The sequence below is a fragment of the Xiphophorus maculatus genome, chromosome 24 (assembly GCF_002775205.1).
Source record: "Xiphophorus maculatus strain JP 163 A chromosome 24, X_maculatus-5.0-male, whole genome shotgun sequence".
Classification (NCBI taxonomy): Eukaryota; Metazoa; Chordata; class Actinopteri; order Cyprinodontiformes; family Poeciliidae; genus Xiphophorus; species Xiphophorus maculatus.
Genome location: NC_036466.1, coordinates 4,251,880 through 4,276,036, shown reverse-complemented (window position 1 = coordinate 4,276,036; position 24,157 = coordinate 4,251,880). Strand labels below are relative to the sequence as shown.

At 42.2% G+C, this 24,157-nt stretch overlaps 3 protein-coding genes across 3 annotated transcripts; 1 reads left to right on the top strand and 2 right to left on the bottom strand.

The window, feature by feature from the left end:
- Positions 1-6,612: 6,612 nt before the first annotated feature.
- On the bottom strand, positions 6,613-10,537 carry LOC102221213 (cyclin-Y-like protein 1). Its single transcript, XM_005802533.3, has 10 exons — positions 9,671-10,537; positions 9,513-9,587; positions 9,406-9,440; positions 8,567-8,667; positions 8,412-8,447; positions 8,051-8,102; positions 7,860-7,979; positions 7,598-7,764; positions 7,354-7,516; positions 6,613-7,261 (listed from the first exon to the last, which is right to left on the bottom strand). Exons 1-10 carry the CDS (start codon positions 9,828-9,830, stop codon positions 7,145-7,147), a joined length of 1,026 nt encoding a protein of 341 aa, XP_005802590.1. The 5' UTR covers positions 9,831-10,537; the 3' UTR covers positions 6,613-7,144.
- A 311-nt stretch (positions 10,538-10,848) lies between these two features.
- Positions 10,849-12,719, top strand: mettl21a (methyltransferase like 21A). The gene is made up of 3 exons (XM_005802534.2): positions 10,849-11,371; positions 11,454-11,565; positions 11,812-12,719. The coding sequence occupies exons 1-3, from the start codon at positions 11,225-11,227 to the stop codon at positions 12,207-12,209; spliced, it is 657 nt and encodes a 218-aa protein (XP_005802591.1). The 5' UTR covers positions 10,849-11,224; the 3' UTR covers positions 12,210-12,719.
- LOC102221737 (cyclic AMP-responsive element-binding protein 1-like) lies at positions 12,286-18,414 on the bottom strand. The gene is made up of 8 exons (XM_005802535.2): positions 18,260-18,414; positions 15,729-15,815; positions 15,478-15,624; positions 15,311-15,408; positions 15,090-15,229; positions 14,821-15,003; positions 14,529-14,682; positions 12,286-14,425 (listed from the first exon to the last, which is right to left on the bottom strand). Exons 2-8 carry the CDS (start codon positions 15,813-15,815, stop codon positions 14,281-14,283), a joined length of 954 nt encoding a protein of 317 aa, XP_005802592.1. The 5' UTR covers positions 18,260-18,414; the 3' UTR covers positions 12,286-14,280.
- Positions 18,415-24,157: the final 5,743 nt, after the last annotated feature.

Genomic DNA, 24,157 nt, shown 5'->3' with positions numbered 1-24,157 from the left:
ATTTGACCCAAGCCATAAAATTTAAAAAGTGATTCTGCCAAATATTAAAGAGAATGAGTGAAGACTTTGTAATTTAAAGGAAGTAGCAGGGCCTTTGATACCACTAACAGTGAAAGTGATCAAAAGAAAGAGAGAAGAGATTGTCCTTCAGGGTCTGAGTCTAGGAGAGTCGGTGAGCGATGCGTCTTCCCTGAGGGAATTCTAGTAAATGAAGCGTTCTAACCGCTTGGTTTATCCAATGGGACAGAACCTGAGGCAGCACTGTCAGACTGTCACAACACACTCGTGTACACAAGCAGACAGAGGCAAGCTGCACACAGAGCTAGGAGAAACACATTCAAGCTCTTTTCCATCTAGTTTCTGCACCAACAATATATATTTATAACAGTCATTTTGCTTATGGGATAAATGGAAGGAAATTTCCAGATGTGTGAAAACCGACCGTCAGTCAGCGGACCAAACGTGAGGACGACCCTTTCCGGTAACGAATTGGTCTTTTCCTGGTGTCTGTGCACTGTTGCCATGGGAGACGTTTATGTAAGCCATGTCTAATCCTGTTAGCTGTAGCTTAGGCTGCAGAGATGCATAAGTGTACACACAGGCCAAAAAGAAAGACATCCCAGCTTTTCTCTCTTACAGCAAACTCTTCACCATCGGCAATTTCAGGAAAAGACAACCTGCACATTTAGCCTCTTTCGTGACAGGCAATGGTAAACGAAAGTATCCGGCTACTTCCTCTGTGAAGGGAATGGATGCAGGTCCAATTGTTACAATAAACAAGCAGAGTGTTTAAAAGAGTCACACAAAAGAGGATTATACAGAATGAAAGGGGAGCGAGTGGGAGTGGAACAAAATGACTAAAGTAGAGGCAGACGTGAACGACGAGACTTCTCGATGGAGCGTTTAGGTCTCATAAAGATCCACTCACCAGCCACTTCATTAGGTGCACCTGATCAATTGCTTCTTTACAGAAGCAGCTCATAAGCTTATTACATGGCAGAAACCCTATGGCTCTATGTATCTAGATTTGGTGAAGGCAAATTGCCGTTTGATGCTTGTCAAACGAAGCATCAGAATGAGAAGGAACAGGAGTTTAAGGGACTTTGAATGTGGCATGGTTTGAGTACTCACAATCAAAAACCTCACAATCTTTTGGGATTTTGATGCACAAGCACCTCTCAGGTTTACGGAAACAGAAAATGACTTGTTAATATGCCCACCAGTAGAAGACCACAGGAACTTAGACCACTAGGAACAAGAAACTGAGGATAATTCTCACCAAAATTTGTCAATGTCAGATGAAAAGTCAATGACTCTCTGACCATGTCCATCCTTTTACGACACCAGTATACACATCTTCTACTGGCGTCTTTCAGCACAATAATGCAACTGGTTTTTTGAACAAGACATTGAATTCACTGTACTCCAAAAGTCTCCATGGTCACCACTTCCTAGTCCAGCTGAGGAACTTGGGGACGTGGTGGATTCACAGCATTGAAACATTGTGGTGGACAGATATGGGTTCTCTCTCTATTCTTTCTGGGTACTCCAACTTCCTCGCACACATCTCCAAAGTCTGTTTTTTCACCTGAAGATGGCTGTGGGCAAAAAATGCCCTCACAAGGGTGCACCGATTTATCGGCTCTGATTTCCTTAATTTTGGGAGAACGGTTATCAGTCTATACTTACCTGTGAAGTCGATCTTCCCTCCCTATCTTCTCTATCTCAGCAAAAGACTAAAAATCAACCGCTGTCGTCTTCTGCTCTCCTGTGAGAAAAGTTTGACTGATAGATCCCCCCAACAGCTCATGTCTACACCTTTGCAGTGAGCAATAGTCACCCCATTGTTCCTGACTTACTGGCTTTTGGCTATATTTAACCAAAAGACTCAGCAGGTCAGGTTGTTTAAAGATCTGTAATCTTCGATCAGCCAGAGAACAGCAATCAGTCCAGCCCTACTGACAATCTAACTTCGGAGCCCATGGTAAGCTGTGGTAGAATCGCACCAAACAATAATAAAATCTGAAGTTTCTTCCTTTAGATACTTAAAAAAATAAAAATAAAAATCAGTTGAACTATGCAGAAATAAGCACTAGAAAACAGCTCAGCAGGTCATCAAAACTTTAATGCACCTGCTTATCCCAGCACACAGGGGACCATTAAACCTAGATCCTGGGGGAATATGGGCCTTTTTATGAATTCTGTCCACTTTGACTTGACCTCATAGATCTTCAACAATGTGAAAACCAAACTGCGACCACAACGAGCCGCACTGCATGCTCTAGAGCAGTGGTCCCCAAACCCCAGGCCAATTGGTACCGGGCCGCGCAAGAAATAATTAAATATTTCCGTTTTATGTATTATTTGAGTCTGGAGGATCTTTTATTTTTAAAATCCTTTAACCAGATTCTCTCGGTTACATATCACCTCTGATGTCCACTGGACTCTCAATTGCCATGTCAACTGTTTAGGATTCCTCTCCGTTCTTACGTCACCACGCTTTCTGATTGGCTAACTGTCACATTCAACAGGCTACGTTCTCGCTCCCAGTCAGGGAAAACCCCACAGAGTGCGATAATCGGGCCAAGACAATGTTGAATATATTCAACACACCACCAAGTAACACACCACACACTGGAGGATGTTGTAAGCTTGTCGTAAAGCGAAAATCGGGCAAAAAACAAACAACAACAAAAAAAGCTTATCTGACAGTTCCTCCCCACCCCTCCCTGGGCCGCAGCAAAATTGCCAAGTCTTGACCGGTTCGCAGTAATAAAAAGGTTGGGGACCACTGCTCTAGAGCACAGGTGTCAAACTCCAGTCCATATGGGCCGCTGTCCTGCAGTTTTTAGATGTGCCACAGGTGCAAAACACTGGAATGAAATGGCTTAATTACCTCCTCCTTGTCTAGATAAGTTTTCCAGAGCCTTAATGACCTAATTATTCTATTCAGGTGGTGCAGCAGAGGCACATCTAAAAGTTGCGGGACAGCGGCCCTTGAGGACTGGAGTTTGACACCCCTGCTCTAGAGGGTAATGCAATTCTGTCTTTACGGCAACATATAAAGCAAAAGAGCCCAGCCAACATTTCTTATTTGCTGTGCGCATGAAAACATGTCTATAGATTAGTTGTTTTGTGATGACAAAGCAGTTGTAAAACGAACTGTTTACTCTCAGCAGCCAGCGCAGCACCGCAGTGCAGTCACGTGTGGCGTTTCAATAGTTCAGACCCCCCCGTTACATCTCAGCTACTCTGATTCGCCGTCGTAAAAACAGAGAAATCATACAGTCTCCTCACCTTCCCTTCTGCTCCATTACAGACTCAGGTCCATTTAGCATTTCTCTGGATCTGGCCGACTGTTGGCATCTGGCTAATGACTGCTGGGGTGGTGACAGATTGGTCGTCCTGGTATTTGCTTTTTCTCCAGTGCCTGAAGCCAGGGGCGCAAAGCTAGATTCAAATTGTACGTCGCGCTCATTGGAGAAGAGATGAACCATCAGAAGTTGGCTCAGCGGTGGACAGGGCCAGAGTAGAGCTGGAAGCATTGCCATGAGTCAGTGGAAGTCTGGATCAGAAAGCTGTGTTGAATGATGACACACACACACAAAAAAAAAAACATATTTAATGTTTTTCCCAGAAAAAAAACATTAAATTTAGATTTAGATATAGATTTGGGCATTCTCCAACTTTAAGATGTAAGGCAGGAAAAAAAAAAAAAGAAGAAAACTTTGCTTACTGGCTCAGATATTTTTTCACACAAGTTCACCATCCCATCCACAAAGATGGCTGGACGGATACTCACCAACAGAAGGAGCACTTTGCCCTTTTCTAGTCAAACGTTATTATCAACGCACAAAATGAATGTCTGCAATTAGCTTCGCTGTCATTTTAGCGTTATTAGCATCTGGTTAATGACGCTTTTCTGCGTCCCCTGCTTCCATAGAGAAAAGGAACTGACCCTCAACCAGATGAAGTCTTTCGGAAAATGCCTCTTGATACCGGCGGAGGTTGGTGAAGACATGTCGCGCTGTTCTAACGGACTTTACCCACGGACGTGGGAACATTCCCGAGAGAAGTGACATTTAACCAGACACTTCGAGGAGACTCCAATGCCGGGGGAGGAGGGGTGGCCATGTAAGGAACCGAACATTTTGACTTGTTAGCAACTTCTACACAACTGAACGTGGACTACAAAGTTACTGTGAGGAAGGAAAAAAAATGGCGGATTCACAAAACTCGTTAGCCAGGAGTCATGTTCCACAGCGGTGATGTCATAGCCAAGAAAACGTAGGAAGTAGAGGGAAATTATCAGACTGAAAAAATATGACCCAACAAGAAAAGCATTATTTATTAATACAAAATAAAAGAAATAGAATTTAATGGACGTAGTGTTGCTACAAACTCGTGTACAGTAGGGGGCGCCGGTATGCACCTGAAAGTTGCTTGCGATCCGCCATAATAGAAAAGAAAAAGAAGAACATAAAGATATCTACGCAGCACCGGGAGAGAAAACATTTTAAAAAATTCTACTCCTGGACACTCATATTACAAAAAAATGTATTTAAGGGCTAAAAACGTAGATTTTTACATGATTTGTCCCCTTAAAGAAGCAAACATAACATCGTCTGCAAAAAGTAGCTTTCCAAGCAACCTCATCACTAGCCTTCTGCGTCTGAAGATTATTTTATGAATTGTCTATAAAGTTCCTTCCCTCAAGATTCCAGAAGGGACAGCAATATTTATGCTGCAGTTTTTCCCCACATCTCTGCCTTTTCTAATTTATAGAAATCACGCAACACACTCAGCACAACCTAAGTCAAAAAGGTTATACTTTTAAGGTTATAAAAGATCTGAAAATGTGCGCCGGCGGCACATCACACTCATTCTGTGCCGGATCAGCAGCAGCAGCAGCAGTAGTCTGACATTGTGAAGCTGAGCAGTGTGTGATATGAGGAGTGACCCGAGTGTGTGGAGGGTAAACGGAGAGAGTCCCTCGGAGATGGAGGGGAAGGAGGAGGGGGCCATGCTTGTTCTCCCTGGCCCTCTTTTTAGAGTTCAGACAAGTCCCATGATGATAGGAGATTAATGAAGCTGCTCTGGCACTGTGATCCCTACAGGACACACAGTCACAGGCATACAAGGACTATTCATTCTAGATTATCACAGCTTTCATCTACCTCACTCCAGCAGTTTTATATCCAAGGGTTTCCTTTTTTTTCTTTTTTTTTCTCCTTCCACAGATAAAACTCGACACACCCTTTCAGTTCTATGCATTTGTCATTAAGGTCAAGTCAGAAACGAAACATCCTCCGCGACATTTTGAGGATGTCTTTTAGCAATGCGAGCACAGTGGTGATATAAGCAAGCTGCAGCACATCTCAGAGAGTCAGAGGGATGTCGCATTAACACATGGACTTATCGCCTGCCTGCAGTCAGGTCATCTGGTTTCGCAGGACAACACTGGCCCCCCGTGGCTGATCGTATGTACTACAACCTTACCTGGTTTTGCGGTCAAGTATTTATGTGAACGGTGAAATGCTCCTTTAGGAACTATCTGGATCAGAATAACACATAAGATTGAAAAAAATAAAAATTAAGTTTGGATTTTGATGTTTAATTGATATGTAAATATCTAATTTGTTACCTCCCATTGTGGTGTTTTAGACATTCAAAAAAACAAAAACAAAAGCACGTTTCCCCCCCAAACACTTAAATCTTTTTCGGATTGGATGGGTGCTGCCTCTCTTCCTGAAATTTGTGGAATTTATTTTTCTTCACGGCTATCAAATGCAGAACCATTGCCAAGAAGAAAGTCTGACTGAAGTCCGTGATTCATGTCTTTTATTCTTTAAATCACAAGCTAATCTCAGATCATCCAGAAAATGTCTCCTTTACCTTTGTCAATGGTGGGCACCTCTAACTAACAGTTAGTTCTGCTAACCTTAAAGTACTAAACATTAGTTCCACTAACACGCTACTCTAACAAGGTATTTAGTGGAATATAATGCTAAGGAGCTAGCTTCGTTCAAATTATATCTGCCCTTGAAATATGACAATCCTTGAGCACCAATTTAATTTTAACATAAGTTACGTCTTGCAACACCCTAAAATATTATATTGCATGTATGATTACATCTTGCTCTCTTTATTTCTGACTGTATGTTTTAAACTTCCTGGGTTAAAAGAAAAAAGAAGAAAAAAAAAACAGAAACAATCTTCAACTTTCACATCTGACTACTTGAAATTGCTAAAACTTCGACACAGATGTTGAACTTTATTCAGCTCGACGTTTGCAAAACTAGCGATTTGTCATTTGTCCAGAGCAATTAACTTTGTGGAAGTTAAATGTGCTAAATGTTTTTGAAAAGTTAGCAAAAATTCTAAACCGCTAAAGAATGAGTACCCACCTGAATCCATAGGGAACGCAAAACACTTTAGCCAATTGTACCTAATTAAAACACACTATTTAGGACAAGGTCATTTATGAAAAATCTAAACTTCATACATTGCAGAATTTATTTACTTATTAAAGTCAAAGAAATTTCACAATATATCCACAATCCATTCTTTCAGTCACCTACTTATTGAATTTTTTTTTTTAAAAAAAGAAAGAAAAAAAAACAACAAAAACACCTGAACACACTTTTTCCACCTAACTTGAAACAGCGAGTGAAATTTATTTGAATTAAATAAAGTCTGGTACATTTCACAGCTATAGGAGCCTACACAGTAAGCAGAACGTCTTGTTGTCCGTGTGCAGAACTACGCCACAGGGTAGTCCGTGACGGTTTTTGTCGCGTAAATACTGCCGGGGACATGATGGCAGCAGCCAGATATTGCTCCCTATTACATAATAATAATAATAATAATTTTAAAAAGGAGATACAAAGAAACTTGTGCGACTTTAGGAAGCATTTATACCGTTTTCCTCCAATATACGTCACCAAATCGTCATGCTTTGAAAAGAAAACCACTGAAGTTTTTTTGTTTTTTTTTAGTTAACACAACGACATGATTAATAACGTTATAGTGTTGTATATTTAGCCTCTAAAATTAACAATTAATCTCTCAAGGGGGTGTTTGTCTTCTCTAAAATCGTTTCTCAGTAGTTCCGTCCGGTTAGGAAGATCAATGATTGACCGATTCAGGAAAGCACAGCCTGAGAGTTCTTGATACCGATCATATTATCCGCACTCATTGACCTCCTCATGGCAGATTTGCTCAAGTCCTTGTACTTGTCTTCACACAGCCTGGATATGGCCTACGGAAAGTGTAAGCACAAAACTTTTAGTGCCCGAAAATAAGGCCAAAAGGCACACCAAAGAAAAAAAAAAAAACAACAACTTTACACACCTCCAGTTTCTGGGCTCGCTTGTTGCTGAGTGGCTCCAGAGGGAAGCTGAGGTTGTTGTCATCGGCCAGAGAGCGCAGGTCAAAGTAATACTTGGCATAGACACTAGCCGGAACGTTGATGTTAAACTGTAGCAGCTCCAGGAAGTGACGCTCCATCTCATTCCTGGCCAACGCAAAGATCTCGTCAGTTGTTTCAAAACTAGAGTCCATCTTAAAAGAAAGCCAGTTGAGGAGCAGCACTCACATGTCCTCCACTGTGATGTCCTTTAGGATCTGGCAATAATCGACGTTCCAGACGGCCTGGTCGTCCCAGACTTTGGATGCTAGCAAGATGGCGCCGAGAACAATGCGCTTCCAGTTGGAGGGACAGATGTCTATCTCGGCATACGTCAAAAGCCTCTCGAGGTACACCTGAAAGGAGACAAATCATCCAAATGGGAATACCACTGTCCCAAACTGTGAAGCCTTCCATCTTACATATAGAAATACAAGAAGTGTGTGCTTACCAGAGTAACGATGGCGCACTCGGCCGTGAGCTGCGCCGAGCTGAAGAGCGTCCTGATGAAGCGGTAGATGAGTTTGTGTTCGGGATCAACCACCGAATAATCATCTGGAACCTTTTCTCTCTGTTGGAAGGGAAACTCGGTTTCATCAGATCCCACTGAACAAGTGACCTGACCTTTGGTTTCAGACTTACCGACAGAGGGTGCTTCTTCTCATCGAATATATCCAGCGAGCGGTTGGAATCTCTGCAGAAACAGCAATATGATGACTATAGGGTACAATATATCCAAAACCATAAAGAACTAAACTTTTAAACGTCAAGAGTTGTCTTTAAAAATGGGACAAACAAGAAATACCATAAACCCCCTGTACTTGTGGTGGTTAAAGACCTCCACCGAGAACATTTATAACTGCCTAGCAAATCAGCACCAAGCAAAATATATGGTGCTACCGGATTGGCTGCTTTGCAAACGCCAGCATGTCAAAGTAGCATTGTGCGGGGAGTATTTGCTGTAAGGAGAGAGATACATGACAACATTCCAAACTTTTCCTACCTGTTTTTGATGTGATAGTATATGGCCAAAGCAACACTGGAAAAGACAGAATTAATAAAAATAAATAAATAAAAACACGAGGAGAAAAAAAAAGCTTCTATCATATCTCTGCATTTATTAGTAACCTTTTGACTGAAAGGGGTGAGAATGCTTACCACCTGATGGTGCTCTTAAGGTTTGGCTGGCTGACTGTGCTGTCGTCGATAAAAATTGTTGAACAAGAGCTGTACTTTTTAGTCAGGAGTCCTGGGGACATCTGGGACGTTAACGACAATCGGCATTAAAACAAGGATTTTTCAAGTTGACAAAGTCCTAGCTTTTTTTTTTTTTTTTACATGCCTATTTCCCTATACAAAACATCTCCATCCAGCATTATCAAACGCTTACTTTCTGCTTCATGCTGATAATACTGGGATTTAATGCGCATCAGCTACTCCTAAACATAAGATCAAACTGGGCCGCCATTTGTGTTGGGGAGAAAATTCAAATGGTGCTGAATTTAGGGAGATCGGCCGATACCTACATGTGAAACCGATCTTATCCACCGATCTTTTCTACCTCTGCAAATGTCTGAAAATCAGCCAGTCCCCTTCTGCTGTACCGTGGGAGAGGGCCGACTGAGATGCGCGCCCACTGGGTCACGCCTGCACATGTACGGTTAATAGCAGTCACCCCACTGTTGCCAACTTTGAGACTTTGTCGCTACATTTAGTCATTTTTCAGAAAAGAAAAAAAAAAAGTTAAAAATTGTTAACGGACAAAATCTGAATCATCGGGTCAGACGATCTGGTGATCGACCAATCACTGCAATCGGTGCACCCAACTCCGATGTTAAAATGTTATGATCATCTGAAATATTGAGACATAAGACGAACGACTGAAATAGATTTTTAGATCATGCTTACGGTAAGCAAGAAATTATACATTTGATTAAAAAAAAATTTAGCCTCGGGTTTATTTTGGGGGTTTCCGAAGGTTAAATTGATGAACTTACGTGGTTCATGTAGTTGCTTTTCCTTTTTTCCCGCACTGGAACGAGACGAGATGAGTCAGACAGGCAAGTAAATAATAACTAAGCACTATACAGAGAGGAATACCGACCATCCGTCTGGGACTTGTTGAGGAAGAGGGTGCTGGCTCTGGGATGGTCCGATGGGTTCGCCTCCTGGGCCAATTCTGTTGCAAAGGAGACATTTCATTGAACTAATGGTGACACGTTAACATCAGAGGGTATTCTCCTGCCCACGAGCCAAACCAACCATCAGGGAGCTCCCTGTCGCTGATGTGCTGCAGGTAGGTGCCCGTGTCCTCGCTCACGTCCTCTGTGGTGGTGATGGGACACTCGTCCAGGTCCACGTGTCTCCGGTGGAGTTTTGGACTCTCCCCTGGAGAGAAGCAGCAGGACACGGAGCCTCCCATTGCTGACCTACAGCTGTCCTGCTGCAGCCAGAGCTGGTTCCCATATAACTAAAAGCTTGGGCCTCCTGCTGACAACGCTGCACTCCAGGGGTCAAAGTTCAACCTAAACCTTTTAGGAAGGAAAGGGGGTTGGGGGGGCACTTAAAAACACATAACAACTTCAGATGGGTTTTATATCAGTTTCATGGCGCCAAACATTCAGCTTAGTGAAAATTTTACTCTCTAGCTGCAAAAAGGGGAGCATGGAACCACTAAGGTCTCTGCACAGACAGCTGACATATTCAGGGCGTCTGCATGCTTTCCCCAAAATTTGCATATATGAAACCACCAGTTTCCCAAACAATAACTATTTATAACACAATCTGCTTGAACAAAGCGGAGTTTCTAGTAATACAGCAGTCCCGGGCTCTTCTATCTGCCTCCATGGCTGTCCGGCTAACGCTTAATTCTACCCAGGCTCGGTTGCTCCCCCTTCCGAGGAATAATGGGTCAATCCATGTCCGCTGCAGCCGCAGGACCTGCCTCAGGCCCGGGCTGATCCGCCGGAACAGAACACGGACTCAGCAGCGGGGAAAACCTCCAAACACAACCGGGAGCACAGGAAGGAAGCGCCTATTAATAATACAGAGAACGTCCATCTCGTCGCATTTGCAGGAGACACGTCCTCTACGTCACAGCGGTGGTAGCGTAGCAGCCGCGTTCAGACGCAGCTTCCGACTTTGGGATTTCAAAATAAAATGCCGTGCGCCTAATGTGTTCGCGCAAAGGCCGTTTTATTAGAGAAAGATGTGCAAGCAGCTGGCTATCGCACATTGTAAATCAGCAATGAGGAAAAAAAGTGATGCGGTCAGAATTAAAATCACTTTTTGAATGGTTCTTTAACATGAAATTTGGTTAAACTTGCTGTCTGACAAAATATTAATGTCTATATTCAGCTCGTTATCTTAAATACATTTAATTACTATGCTATTAGTCTGAATACCTAGCGCCAATGAAACGGAAGCGACGACGTTTCAAAGCTAATTGATTAATGATTAATTTAATGAAGATACCACGCCTCTCGAACGGCCTTCAGAAAAACACGCTCTCTCATTGGGTAATATTATTTAAGGTGTAACGTGATTGGTCGACTCGTTCATCGATGGGATTAGCTTCAGACCGCTTTGTGCTGTTTAATCTAAGACATTTTATTATGATAGATGTTCGGTCTGGACCGAAGTCCGTATTTTGTCGTGGACTGGTACCGAAACATCAGCAGAACTAAACAAATGTACACTTAAAAGTGGACCGGTGCTGATGTTAAAAAGTCACAGAAGATGGCACCACTGAGTCAGTAAAGCTGTCAAGATGCGAGAAGAAGAGTTTTCACACTGGCTATGTTATTTATTTGAAGCATGGCTCTTGTTCCTTACGAGGAAAACCCGCTTCCTGCGTTTTCCAAACTCCATAACTCCTCAGCACAATTCCGTTTTGCCAACCAGGAGCTCCGTCTGGCTCAGGACTGGAAGAGGCTGGGGGTGGCTGCAGTTGTCTGGGACGCAGTAAGCGACTCGCTTTGCCGCAACTCCATGGGGTTCGGGAGAAATCTGCAATAATATCCTTTTTTTTTTGCCCCCTTTCCAGGCGGTTGTTATGTGTATGTATCTGGAGCTCGGAGCAGTGGAGCTGAAGGGGAAGAAGGTCGTTGAACTGGGAGCTGGGACGGGACTGGTGGGGATCGTGGCAGCTCTGCTGGGTAAGCTCAGAGCTGACTGATTGGTGTTTTCCCAAGGCCAGTACCCAAGCCGATATTTAGCACTTTATGTTAGGTTTACACCCTACAAGTCTGTCTTTAAAAGCAGATAAATATATATATATTAGCATTCATGTTTTGGAAAATGAATGCATTTAAAGTGTACCTCATAGCATTTGTCTGATGCTGATTATTGGGGAAAAAAAGGCTGAACAATAATTCATAAAACATCCATTTTTTCCCCCCCAGGTGCTCATGTGACCATCACAGACAGGGAGCCTGCCCTGGAGTTCCTGTCTGCCAACGTTGCGGCCAACCTCCCCCCACCGGCCGGTGACTTGGTGGTGGTCTCTGAGCTGACCTGGGGTCAGGGCCTGGAGCGTTTCCCGGAAGGAGGATTTGACGTGGTTCTGGGAGCGGACATCGTTTACCTGGAGGAGACCTTCCCCTCCCTGCTGCGGACCCTGGAGCATTTATGCTCGGGCAGCACCGTCGTTTTGCTGGCCTGCAAGATCCGCTACGAACGGGACGCGCGCTTCCTGAGCATGCTGAGGCGCAGCTTCACCGTGGAGGAGGTCCACTACGACAAAGACAGGGACATCCGTCTGTACAAGGCGTCCAGACTCCCTAGAAGAAGGGATTTATGACAAGTCAGATTTATATTTTACAAAGCAATCCAGGAGGGTTTAAGAGAATTTTTTTTAAAAGAAAAGGAAGAAAAGAACAAGAACATGTTTATTTTCAGCTGCCAAAACTCTCATTTATATGGCTCTAACATAAATGCACTGTTATACATGTTAATGTTGACATTTAGAAAACGTGAATAAAAAAATTAAAAAGCAACATAAAAAACAGCATACCAATTGATGACCATACATAAGAGTACAATATGGCATTCTGTTTCATAAAAATTACAGCTTTGTTCCGATTTGGACTTACTATACATCGCGTTTTCAGGGTTTCGTGAAATTTGGACCAAATCCCGTCTTTAACCAAACACCCGTCAGCGTTTGGTTCAGGGAGCGGTTAGCTCTGAGCTTCTCAAATTTCTTTTTTAAAAATGTCTCGGGATTGTAAAAGCAAGGAAAGTGCACACGCTGCTTTGTTGTCTTACAGACTCCTCAGGTGAGAGGGGGAGACGTGGGCGTCTTTATTTATTTTTTTAAAAAAAGCTCCTGTTGAGGATAAAATGGAACGTTAAACTGCAGAAACTCGTCTTCCCTCCCAAACTGTCCAAATATGGAACCAGGCATATTGTACATTATAAAACAAGCAATCTGTTTATCCAGTGAGCTTGCAAATAAAGTTATGATGAATAGTAAGTACACCCTCTAAATCTTCAAGTATTAATTTTTTTTTTACCAGGTTCTAAGTATTTATATAGATTGTTAAGACCAGACTAAGTAAAAAAAACCTTTTAATTACAAGAAAACAGTCTATGTTGAAGAGGACAAAAAAAACAATAACTAGCTTGCCACAATGGTCACATCAGATCTTAACTAAAATGATTTTTGTTGTAATTTAACAATAATAATAACAATTGTGTTTATTCTCATACTATGAGTTTATTCTTGTAATAAAAAAAAAGCATTCTCTTAGACTGGCCCTAAAAGTCATGTCTTTAAAACATAATGTCATTTATCAAAGTTATGGCCCAATTTCAAAAGTTGAGAGTTAAAAACTAAGTGCACCAACCGTTCAGCACGGTGGTGGAGGGGTGATTATTTGGACATGTGACATGCCAGGTCACCTGTCTGAACTTTTATTAGGCTACATTTCAGTTTTCCACATTGTTTCTCCATTTTTCTGCATTAAATTATGACTTTTTCAAATTAGGTTAGATTTAAATAACTTTTTGAACCTGATAAAAAAACAAAAACAACCTGCCAATTATGTCTTAATACAGAAAAAACCCTCTTATTTACAGGTGTACTTTTAACTTTACTATATTTAAGCAGATATTCATTGTTACTGCAAAAGGTCTTTTGTTAAAAAAAAAAAAGTAAAACTAGCTTTAAAATTAAATGTTCATGACAGTTGTTTAAATTCACTTTTAACCAAAAAAAAAGAAAACAAAACCCCCCAAAGCTAGAAAAACCATTGATTTAGCAATGATATTTTTATCTTCTAGTAAAAAAGGGGAAAAAAGACAAATGGTGTCTCAAATGTTTCCCAAGTTCAATACTGTATTTTTAAAGCTGCATTTTACAGTTCATATTTAGCTGTTTGTCCTAAAAAGGCATATGTCAAAAAATAGTAGTAAAAATAAAAAATGGCGTCACAGAAGCAAATAAACTGAGAATAAACAAAATACAAGTCAGAGATTAAAACGACCCACCTACAGTTCATAGCGTGATTAGGTAACAGAGTAATGCAAGTTAGGAATAGAAACGTAACCTCTGAGTTATCATGCGACCGGCCTTTTGGGAGGTGGCTGATGTCACTTCCTCTTTGCTGGTGATTCAGCCCAGCTTGATTGGGCCCAAGTGACTGGAATGCTTTCCATGAGCTCTGAAACGCTCACTGTCCTCTTATGAAGGAAAAGCGATGCGTAAAGAGGGACAGGTGTGTTTTATGTCTCAGTAATTCCCACCGTCAGATTTTTCAGCAGTTTTTTTTTGTTGTTTTTTTCGTAAGAAAGCAGGAAACGTAGAAAAGGAGGAGTGGCTTCCGGGTGCGGCTCTGAGCGGAGTCTCTGTACATGGGTGGTGGGGCGTTCTACTCTGATTTGTGGCAGTACAAGTCTTTGAGGGCTTTGAGCTCCTCGATGAGGGTTTTGTTCTGGTTCTCCAGTACGGCCACGCGGTTCTCCAAACACTTCACGTACTCCTTCTTCTTCCTGCGACACTCCCGGGCTGCCTCCCTGCGTCACACACACACAGCCCAATAAAGTTTCGTATTACTTAAAAAATACAATAAAATAAAAAAAAACTTTTTTGGCATCACTTCCAGACGGTAACCAGCACCTGTTTTTCATTAGCCGGACCTCCCGTTTCCGTGTGACTTCCTCTGTGCCGCCTCCTGTTCCCAGCGCGGGAGACGCTGCCATGACGACACCCGGCGTGATGGTGCTGGTTGGAGCTGTCCGGATCTGATAGGCCTGGACGTCGCCGGAAGCAGCTGATTGGAGGAAACCGACAGACATGTCGGATACGTTTAAGACAAACAGGAAGTGGCGCAGCGCCGTGACGACTGATCTAGTCAGTGAAACACAGTAAAGTTGTTGGGTAAACTAGCAAAGAGTGTCCTTGGTTTCACCTTGAACGACGACCTGGTTGCTGGGGACGAGGATCTGCTGGCCATCGCTGGTCTGGGCGTACTGCAGGATGGTGGTGCCGGGCTGCGAGGCGGCGGCATTGGCCATGGTGAGGGTCTGCAGGCTCTGGACCCCATCGGTGCCGTTGCTGGCCAGCTGGATGGCCCCGCCCTGCGTGATGGCGACTGCAGAGGGAACCGCTGCTTCAGCTTCCACAGACCACACCTGAACCTCCTCCACACAAAGCTCACCATCCCACGATTAAACTTACTGTACTGCCCACTGCTGGTCTGATAGATGGGGGTGGGCATGGTAACCGTGGTGATGGCTGGACCTGAGTCGTCTTCAGATTTCTCCTCCTCGATGCGAGGCACGGCGGGAGCGTCGGACGACAGGTCGTTGAGAATCTTCCTGTTTGGGAGGATCAGAGCAAATGTTGAAGGTTTGGTGCTGAAACATCAGAGAAGTCTTCCTCTTCTCTCCTCTCTTGACCTGTAGGACGGCCGTCTGGATAGAATCTCTCTCCTCTTCTGGGAATCCGTAACGCTGTCCACAGACTCCTGGGAGTCCTCGCTCTCCACGGTGGCGATCTGGAAGAGCAGAGGGGCTTTGAGTGGCAGAGGCCTGGGCGGGCGCGGCGAGGCGAGTTAGCGGCGTACCTGAACGGTCTGGACCTGAGGCGACTGGATGACAGAGGGCTGAGCCGCCTGGATCACGCCGTGCACCTGCACCGTCTGACCGTTGGGGAGCTGCACGATGGTGACCCCTTGGCTGCTGGAGGTCACCTGGCCTGCTGTGATGGACGCCTGCAGACAGAGCAGCATGCCAACGGCTCGGCTTTAACGAACCAACCCGAGCGGCGGTCTGGAAGTCGGCCACGGTGGACGGAGGGAGGGAAAGAGGGGATTACCTGGGCGAGGGTGATCTGCTGGGCCTCGGACTCAGAGACTGCTGCTTCGCCGCTCTGCTGCACCTCTGAACCAGCTTCCATCTTCATCTAGAATCAGCAGCGAACAGAAACATTACATCAGGTCCTACAGAGCTGTGGGAAAGTATGCGCTCTTACATGTTTGGTTTGTGTACCAGGAAGAGTTCCGAGAAAAAAGGGCTCCGAACCAACATGAGTTTAAAATACAAACTACTGCTGATCAAAACCAAAACCTCCCTCTGATTCACCCACTTTCCAGGTGGAAGAAAACTACTGAGAATTCAACCTGGTGGTGGCGGTGTGGTGCTCTGGGACTGCTTTGCTTCACCATGAATTCTCCTCTCCAGCACAAAAGACAGAACTGCTCCACAAACTGAAGATTCGTTGGGTTCATGAACAAATCTGATGTGTTTCCACCAAAAAAAAAAAAACAAACCTGTGATTTTAATTTGGTTTAAATCCAGTTTCACGGCGGTACAGCTCTGAAACCGAATCGAAACCTTTTTAAAACTGGAACAAGTCTGGCATATTCCACAGATCCTTCACAATAAAACTTTTTGGGGAAGGTTGGTTGATATTATTAGTTATATGCAGTGCAGAAAATGTAGCTAATAATAAAAGGTAGGCTTGAAAAATCAACAATACGCCATGTGGTGCCACTATAACTGAAGTATTTACATTATTATTAAAACAATCTTGCAAATGGGTTTTATTTATCAATTTATTACTAAATGAAATATTGTCATTAATTCATAACGTCCTGAAATCTTTAAGGAAATCAAGTGCTTAGTTTTAATCAGGAAATTCGTCAATGAAATACATATATAGGAATGATTATATATATATATATATATTTTATCAGCATTTTATGACGCACACTACAAGCTAAAAAAAATCAAATATCAACTTCCAAAAAAAAAAAGCAGTTATATTATTACTATTTTTATACAATCGCAAATAAATCTTTGAAAACTACTTTAGCCTAAAATATTCATATTAAAATGTATATCATTTTTGGGATTATAGCCACCCAGATAATACAGACCTACTTTTCCAATAACAATTTAAAAGTACTTTGCTATTATTATTTTTTATTAAGTGTTTAATTGCCACTATGAAGCACTAAGATCGCCCAATGGTTTGCTGCAACGTTTATTTATATGCTATACATATGCAAGAACATGATTCAATATTTAAGTAGCAAGACAGGCGGAAAAGTGAAAAAGACAGTTTCCTGCGTGCTTTTACTCCGGGAAAAATGTGACGCCCTCTGGTGGTGAAAACTTAAAAGAAAAAGTTTAAATACATACATAAAACTACAATCGGCAAGAAATAAATTGCACGTCTGTAAAACAGATGACCGCAGGCTAGTAATACGCTGAAAACCTAAATAAATTCAGCGCCTCTTAGTCGCTCCAAAACTGGCACTTCATTTTATGGGTGTTAATGACATATTTCCCTCTCGTCCGTTTCAAAAATCAAAAAATAGCAATGACGTCATTGATAGCTGTGCTACAATTGTAACGTAACGGCAGTAAGAAGAATCGGTTGGTGCATTTGGGGGATTTTCCCTCAACGCTTTTATAAAAAAAAAAAAAAAAAACAAGCAAAAACAAAACAAAACAAAAAACAGCAAAGCTTGAAACAGTCAGGAAAGCCCGGTGATAAAGCTGCGTCCACATTGCTCTGTCCTGCTGTGCAGAAAAAAACTGCACAGCAGCTTGGAAATGTTGAGTTGTGGCTCTGACGGAGGGTGTGGCTCAGCTTCACCCGCTGCAGAACAACCACAGTTAAAACTTTGCACCAAAGTTCACCTGGGCTACAGGAAAACTTGGCAAAACCCCCCCCCCAAAAAAACAACAAAAAACTGCTGAATGGCGTTAAAAACTACGCATCGTTTTATTTCTAGCCTGCAGCTACACGAACAGCTAGGGATAGCTTTGCTATTAATGTTAGCATGCTATGTGGCTAACATCACTGCAATGAATGACGCTAGAGTTTAGCGAAAGTTCATTTGTGATATATTAATACTGCAGTTACATAGCCTTAATGTTGATATATATCTCAATGTTTGGAGCATTGTTAGCATTTCAATGTAGCTTTCGTGTTAGCCGATACCGCTATGTTGCTAGCTGGAAGCTTGCATGGAGGGAAATGTCTGCATGCCAGTTTTTTTTCTTTACAAGAGGACACATTTACTACTTTATTTCATCCGTCATGAGCCATTACTGGTTGAAAATAAGGCTAGGTTAACGTTGAAGAGCAATGTGGTTCAGAAACCAATTCCTGTGCATTTTATTAAATTAAATAAAAAAAAAAACAACAACCCACTCCCACATTAATACCTATGTCTCAGCCTGCAGAGACTGACTCATTTTGTGAGCCTCCGCCGCTGCAACAGCCGCCGCCATGATCTCTTTGTTGGCCCTGTGCGGAAATTTGGCTACAAATATCGTCAGCGGGCAGCCATATATATTATCTGTTTAGCAAACATCGGACGCGTGTCCTCTTACCAACACGGACTCGCTTCGTCACTCCCGGGTCTACGGAGCTCCACTTTTATTCAGACCGACACGTAAGAGACCGCGTCAGGCTACACCTCCGTCGCGTCACCGAGAACAACAACACGGAGAGGAGGACGAGGCGGACGACGACAGCGAAGGATCAGCTCTGGCGAGAGGCTCCGAGGGTCGGCGGGTGAAGCCGAAAGGTTACGGAAAATGCCGACACGAAGATAACCGAGAATGTAGCCTTTTCTAGCTTACTTTACTTAAAAATAATGCAACGAAACAGCAAATATAAACGTAAATATAATTTTTAACGTTTCATGTTTTTCTCGGAAATAAATAAAAAGCTATTATTTATTCTTCCTTCTACTGCCACCTACTGGAGTGGAGGGAGGACTGCACTAAAATGACAAAACTAAAGAGTTTAGTTTTAAAACGAATAAAAATGTTTCTCTGTCCTCGCCATTGTTTTTCGTCTTCTTAATGCTCCACGTTGAGAGCTAGAAAAACATCTTGTATATCCAAACTGTATCCATTTAACTAAGTACATTTCATTTAAGGGGAAAGGAAACCTTTTTAGCAATTGGTAGAGGTACATACATTGCACGCTGGGTCGTGGTGGCGACAATTTAAGACTAGAATATACATATACAAACATTAGGTTTCATAAAACAAACCGTTGAGCTGTAGTTGCAATTATTGGCCAGGTGATGGCAGCAAAATCTTTCCTTATTTTCGTTTTCCGCTCCAGTCGCGTCAAATTACTTTAATCCTCGCCTAATATGATCAAATACACGCGAGTCATCCTTCAAAATGCTTGACAAGGCTTTGTATTAGCAGGTTATTTGAATGAGAAGACCACGGCTGCATTATTTATCAGGTAATAAACCGCAACATGCTTGCTCTTCCTGTGCTTGTTGACTTGAGCCATGAAATGTGCTCATTAACTCTCGCCGCTCGGCGCAGGAGGATGCTTTCTGCGGGAATGAAATTGGTCCTAAGCAGCTACAGCTGGTCCAAATCCTGCGAGGACGGGAATGGGATTTCAGTCCAATTTATGGCCATCGTTTATATGTACGAGGTCATTTCCAGGCGCCCTGCCTATACACACCAGCAACACTTGTGGATGTGCTCAGCTTCTCCTCCTGGCTGATTTACTCCCATCAATGTGGAAATAATCTTGATCTGACCTTGCTGTTAAGAAAATAGCTTATAGTAAAAATCTTAAAATCTGCATTTTCCAGCCCTGATAATGAAGCACCTGGTTATCATCGAGAGCTCACAGCAAATCTGATAAACATCCGTCACCAGGCTGCCTTTTTTTTTTTCTACTGCGAGACTGCATGTCAGAAACTTGATTGTGCATTGATTTCCGGTAATGATGACCACCGGCTAGGATAGCCTTAGCTAACCATAATTAGCCCAGCATCAGAGGAGAGCTTCCCCCCCTTTTTTTTTTTATCAATGAATGTTGCACCTGGAGATCCTCTGTTGCAAATTCTGTGCATGTTTTCAGTTTAATTATATTTTGACCATTCATTCACAAGAAAAATGAATGAACGATTGCATCCTCAACTGCACCTTTTCGTGTGCCTGCAGCTGCGGTTTAGTCGTAGGAGCTAAAATAGGGAATAATTTAAAAAACTAAAATAAAATTGCCTCAATTTTCTTGAAGAAAACTGAAGTTTTTTTTTCTTTAAATATTATCTATATATATCTTCCAATGTGGTGTAAGGGTGGGTTTATTAAGCCCAAGTATTAATAGAAATGTTTAAAAGTTCTAAGTTAGACTTGCTCCGAGTCATTTAGTACAAATTTTTTTTTACAAAGAACTATAATATTAAAAAATATACTGCAAAATCATAGATGAAGACTGATAATATCACCAATCTCCTAGTTAAGGTAGATCAAGCACTGCACAGAGCCGCAGGCTTTTTAAAATGGGCTCTATAATTTGTTTTTCTATTGTTTCTGCTTATCATGTTAAAATATTAAGTCTTTTGTAAGACCCCTACAAACTTCTGTTCTAAGTTTTAACAAGACAATTCCAAGGAAAAGCAACAAAAACATCTAAAAGTCAGAAGTTCGATTTCTAAAACTTAAACCGCTCCTGAATTTTGCAACCAAAATAAAAATCCTCGACGTCACAGGTTCAAATCCAGGCCTGATGTCTTCCCACCTCTCTCATTACACACCTCCCTGTCTGACCACTCTCGCGTAAAGGCCACTAGAGCCAATAAAACCTTCAAAAAAAAAAAAAAAAAGTGACAAAGAAATTGCCCTGTTGTGCGTCTGTTGATGGACCCAAATGCAGAGACAGAGGCAGCTAGTAGATGAATGTTTTAATAAAATAAAGTAGCTAGACACAAGAAATAAAACATAATAAACTAGAATCACTAAGAAGAACTGAACTAATGTAAAACAGAAACCAAACTGATCTAATCAAAGATGGAGACTAAGGAACACAGATAATAAAAAAGACTAGAACCAAATAATCAAACCAACCCAGGATGTGACAGAAATTGTTTCCTAAATCTTCCAGGTGGGATTTAGCAACACTAAATGATTTTGACCTTTGTTGCAGTAAATTTGCAATAAACTCACAGTTGCGCATGAAACAAATGTGGGCATCTGTTGATTTTGCGTGATCAACATCATCTCAGAAAAAACAACAACAAAAAAACAAAAAACTGGAGGGACAGTTAAATAATAAAAACCATCATACTATTTATACTGGCCAAGCATTTACTCGATACCAAACGCAGCTCTGCTTGTTTGGCAGTTTGCAAATTTATTTGCTGACCTGAAACATTTAACTGTGACAAAACCGAGAAAATGAATCAGGAGAAATCTGAAAGGAGGCACTGCGCTGTGTGAGTGGGAGGAGGATGGGAACACGAAGCAGAGACCTGACTTCAATCCGAAGCCAACCCCTCTCCTCTCCCCTTAAACCCAGCTGTTAAAGCCCCCGGCTTAAAGCAAGTCTCTAACACCCCCATCGACATCCAGCCCTCCATGTCACTCTCCTTAATTTGTCTCTCCCTTCTTTTGATCTCCTCTTCCTCCATTTGTACAGTGTATCTCACACCGTGTATTCTTTTTAATCGAGCAGTTATACAAATATATAGAGAAAAAAAAATCACGGCCCAGTCCAATTCTTGGCGGTGTATGTAACACGCGCGTCTCGCGTTAGGTGAACCGTCTCTGCGTTGACGCTGCGATGTCCAGCGGATGAATAATATTCCGTCGACGTTGTTCGTCTGCCTTTAGATGCCAGTCAAGCAGGGGGCGCCGTGGCAGAGATCAGGTCACATGGCCGCGCCGGGAGGTCAACACAGAGCTCAGGAACACGTGGTGCATTTGAATACCACTGACCTTATATGCATGCTGCTTTTCATTGTGGTGTTGAATTACCTGAATTGCATATGAACCAGCGCACCTGGCTGGGGTTGCCATGGATACAGGGCCCCACTCTCATACTCTCCCTCTCTCTCTCTCTCTCTCTCTCTCTCTCTCTCTCTGGCTCTGTATCTCATAAGCCAGGTCCTTAAATGTGAAGATGTGAGTTTCAGAGATAGAAAGGAAAACTGTGGCTCGGTATCAAGCGGCAGCTGTGAGGCAGGAAAGTTTATCTGAACACGGAGCCGGCGATGGCTGACCGACCCAAACCTCCCGCTAATCTGGCCGGAGGCGGCAGGCCGCATCGGCCAATCTCAATCAGCTGGCCCCTTCTTCCTCCCAGCAGCTCCCCTCCCCCATCTCTCCCATTTTTACTTAAAGGTTAAATATGTTCAAGTCTAATCACATCGCCATAAGCACTTTAAATAAGTCACCTCTCAGTGGATATATCTCAAGGTAAGGATTTTTCTTCTTTCCTTTTTTTTTTTTCTCTCCTCGACCGAATCTTGAGACACGGAGAAAGTCTAAAATGTAAATGTGATTTCGTTTTCAGTTTCATTGCGAAACAATCACTGCTTTGTCAGTCACTTCCACTCTTCCGTACAGACAGACAGACGGCTAAATTACACCTTTCACTTCCTGATGTGATGAACACAAATTAGACGAAATGCAACGGCGAAACAGTCAAGCCATGACAACAGAAGACGACGCATGCAAACAAACAAACAAACAAACAAACAAAAAGAGTCAAAAGCAAAAGAAATATAAGATACACAATCCTAACAACAAAACCAGTAATAGTTTTTTAATAGTAATAAAAAAAACAGTTTTATTTTGGGGTTTTTTCCCCCCAAATGCTGAGATATTCTCATCAGTTCAATTTACTTGGAAGAAGAAACATTATAATACAAATCCATCCATTCTGAGCTAATTCTATAGAATGTTTTTTTGAATTATTATTTATTTTTGGTAGGTTTTGCCATGTCTGGTTTCATACTTTATTCATTTGTCCTGATTATGAATTTTTTCTTTTGGATTATTCCTGTCACGTTCCTGTGTCGGTGTTTCGGTTTTCTTATTCATCCTCATTAGTTTCATTTGTGCTGTTTAGGTTTGGCGTTCATTTCTACGTTTAGTAAGCGTTATGTCCTTCTTAATGTTACGCTTCTTTTTTTTTTTTTTTTCATAGATTTTTCTTTAAGCCTGTTTCTCCTTTTGGTTCCAGTTTCTTAGTCCAGCTAATTGTCCCAGAAATCAAGCTCATTGAACCCAACTGTGTTTGTCCATCTTAGTTATGCCACTCACCAATCTCACCCACTACTTAGATTCCTGGCTTCTTTATTCTCTTTAATTTGGTTAAGACTGTTTAAGTTTGTGGGGGTTTTTCTCTTCTTTTTTTAGAAAATATATTTTCTCTAACGCGACACTTAAGCGGTTGTCTGCAGTTTGGCCCTCTAAGGTCCACCGTGGCAGTCCATGATGAGTTCAAGTCAATCAAATTCAGTCAGAAAACAAATCAACTTATCAACTCTGCACTAATTCCTCATTCTGAGTATAAGAACATGGTGACAGTGGGTCAGTAAGAGGGGGAAAAACCCCCGTAGAGTTCATTATACCCAAATGTTTCCCTAGAGCAGTGCTTACCGCAAAGGGGCGTCACTGTATGTAGAGGGAGATTATATCTCAGGGTGAAATTAGATTGAAAAAATATTGCATTTTGTCCCCAGATAAATTAAGCCCCTGTTGAGTAACTGACTGTTATGACCATCTTTATGACAGCTATTTGGTTTGAAATAAGGCTGAAAAGTTTGGAAATTAATGTCTTAGAGGACATAATTAAGAAGGCCAGTGAGGTCAAAGTCCGTCAGAAAAGGAAAACATCCAGCGTGCTGGGAATCAGTCGGCAAAGAGCCATCAAGAAGGTTTAAGATTAGAGGCAGCAGGAGTTGCTTCAAGGTGAAAGCGGATCAGGCAATAAGAACCGCCTACGTCTGGTCATTTTCCCCTATAAGAACAAATGATGAGGTCAAAATGACTCTCTGAGACTTCATGCAGTGATTATAGATATATATTTAAAGGCAGCCTTGTGGGACCTTGTCTGTAGTGCAGAATGAACCCAAGGTTGTCTTTTTGTGTTCTTGTGTAGCATCAACAGCAAGATTCTGGTCAATTCTAGCTAAATCTTCTCACCCTTCATCCTCGACCCCACGTCTGTCTGACTGCTTTGAAAATGTCCAAAATTCCCCCTGATTTCATAACCAATCGAGCAGTGGCTCAATTTGAGCTACCGATGTCCTGTGTGTTGGGTTTCATCAGAAAATGGCGATGACTTCCGAATGACAAAACGTCTTCAATATTCTGCTCATGTCGCAAAAAACACAATTTTGCAATTATGCTGTTTCCATGTAATAATATTCAAATTAAAATCACACCTGACTAAGCTTGGTGACATAATGAGTCATTAAAAATCAAGGCGGTGAATATAAACAGTTGCATGAGCTATAG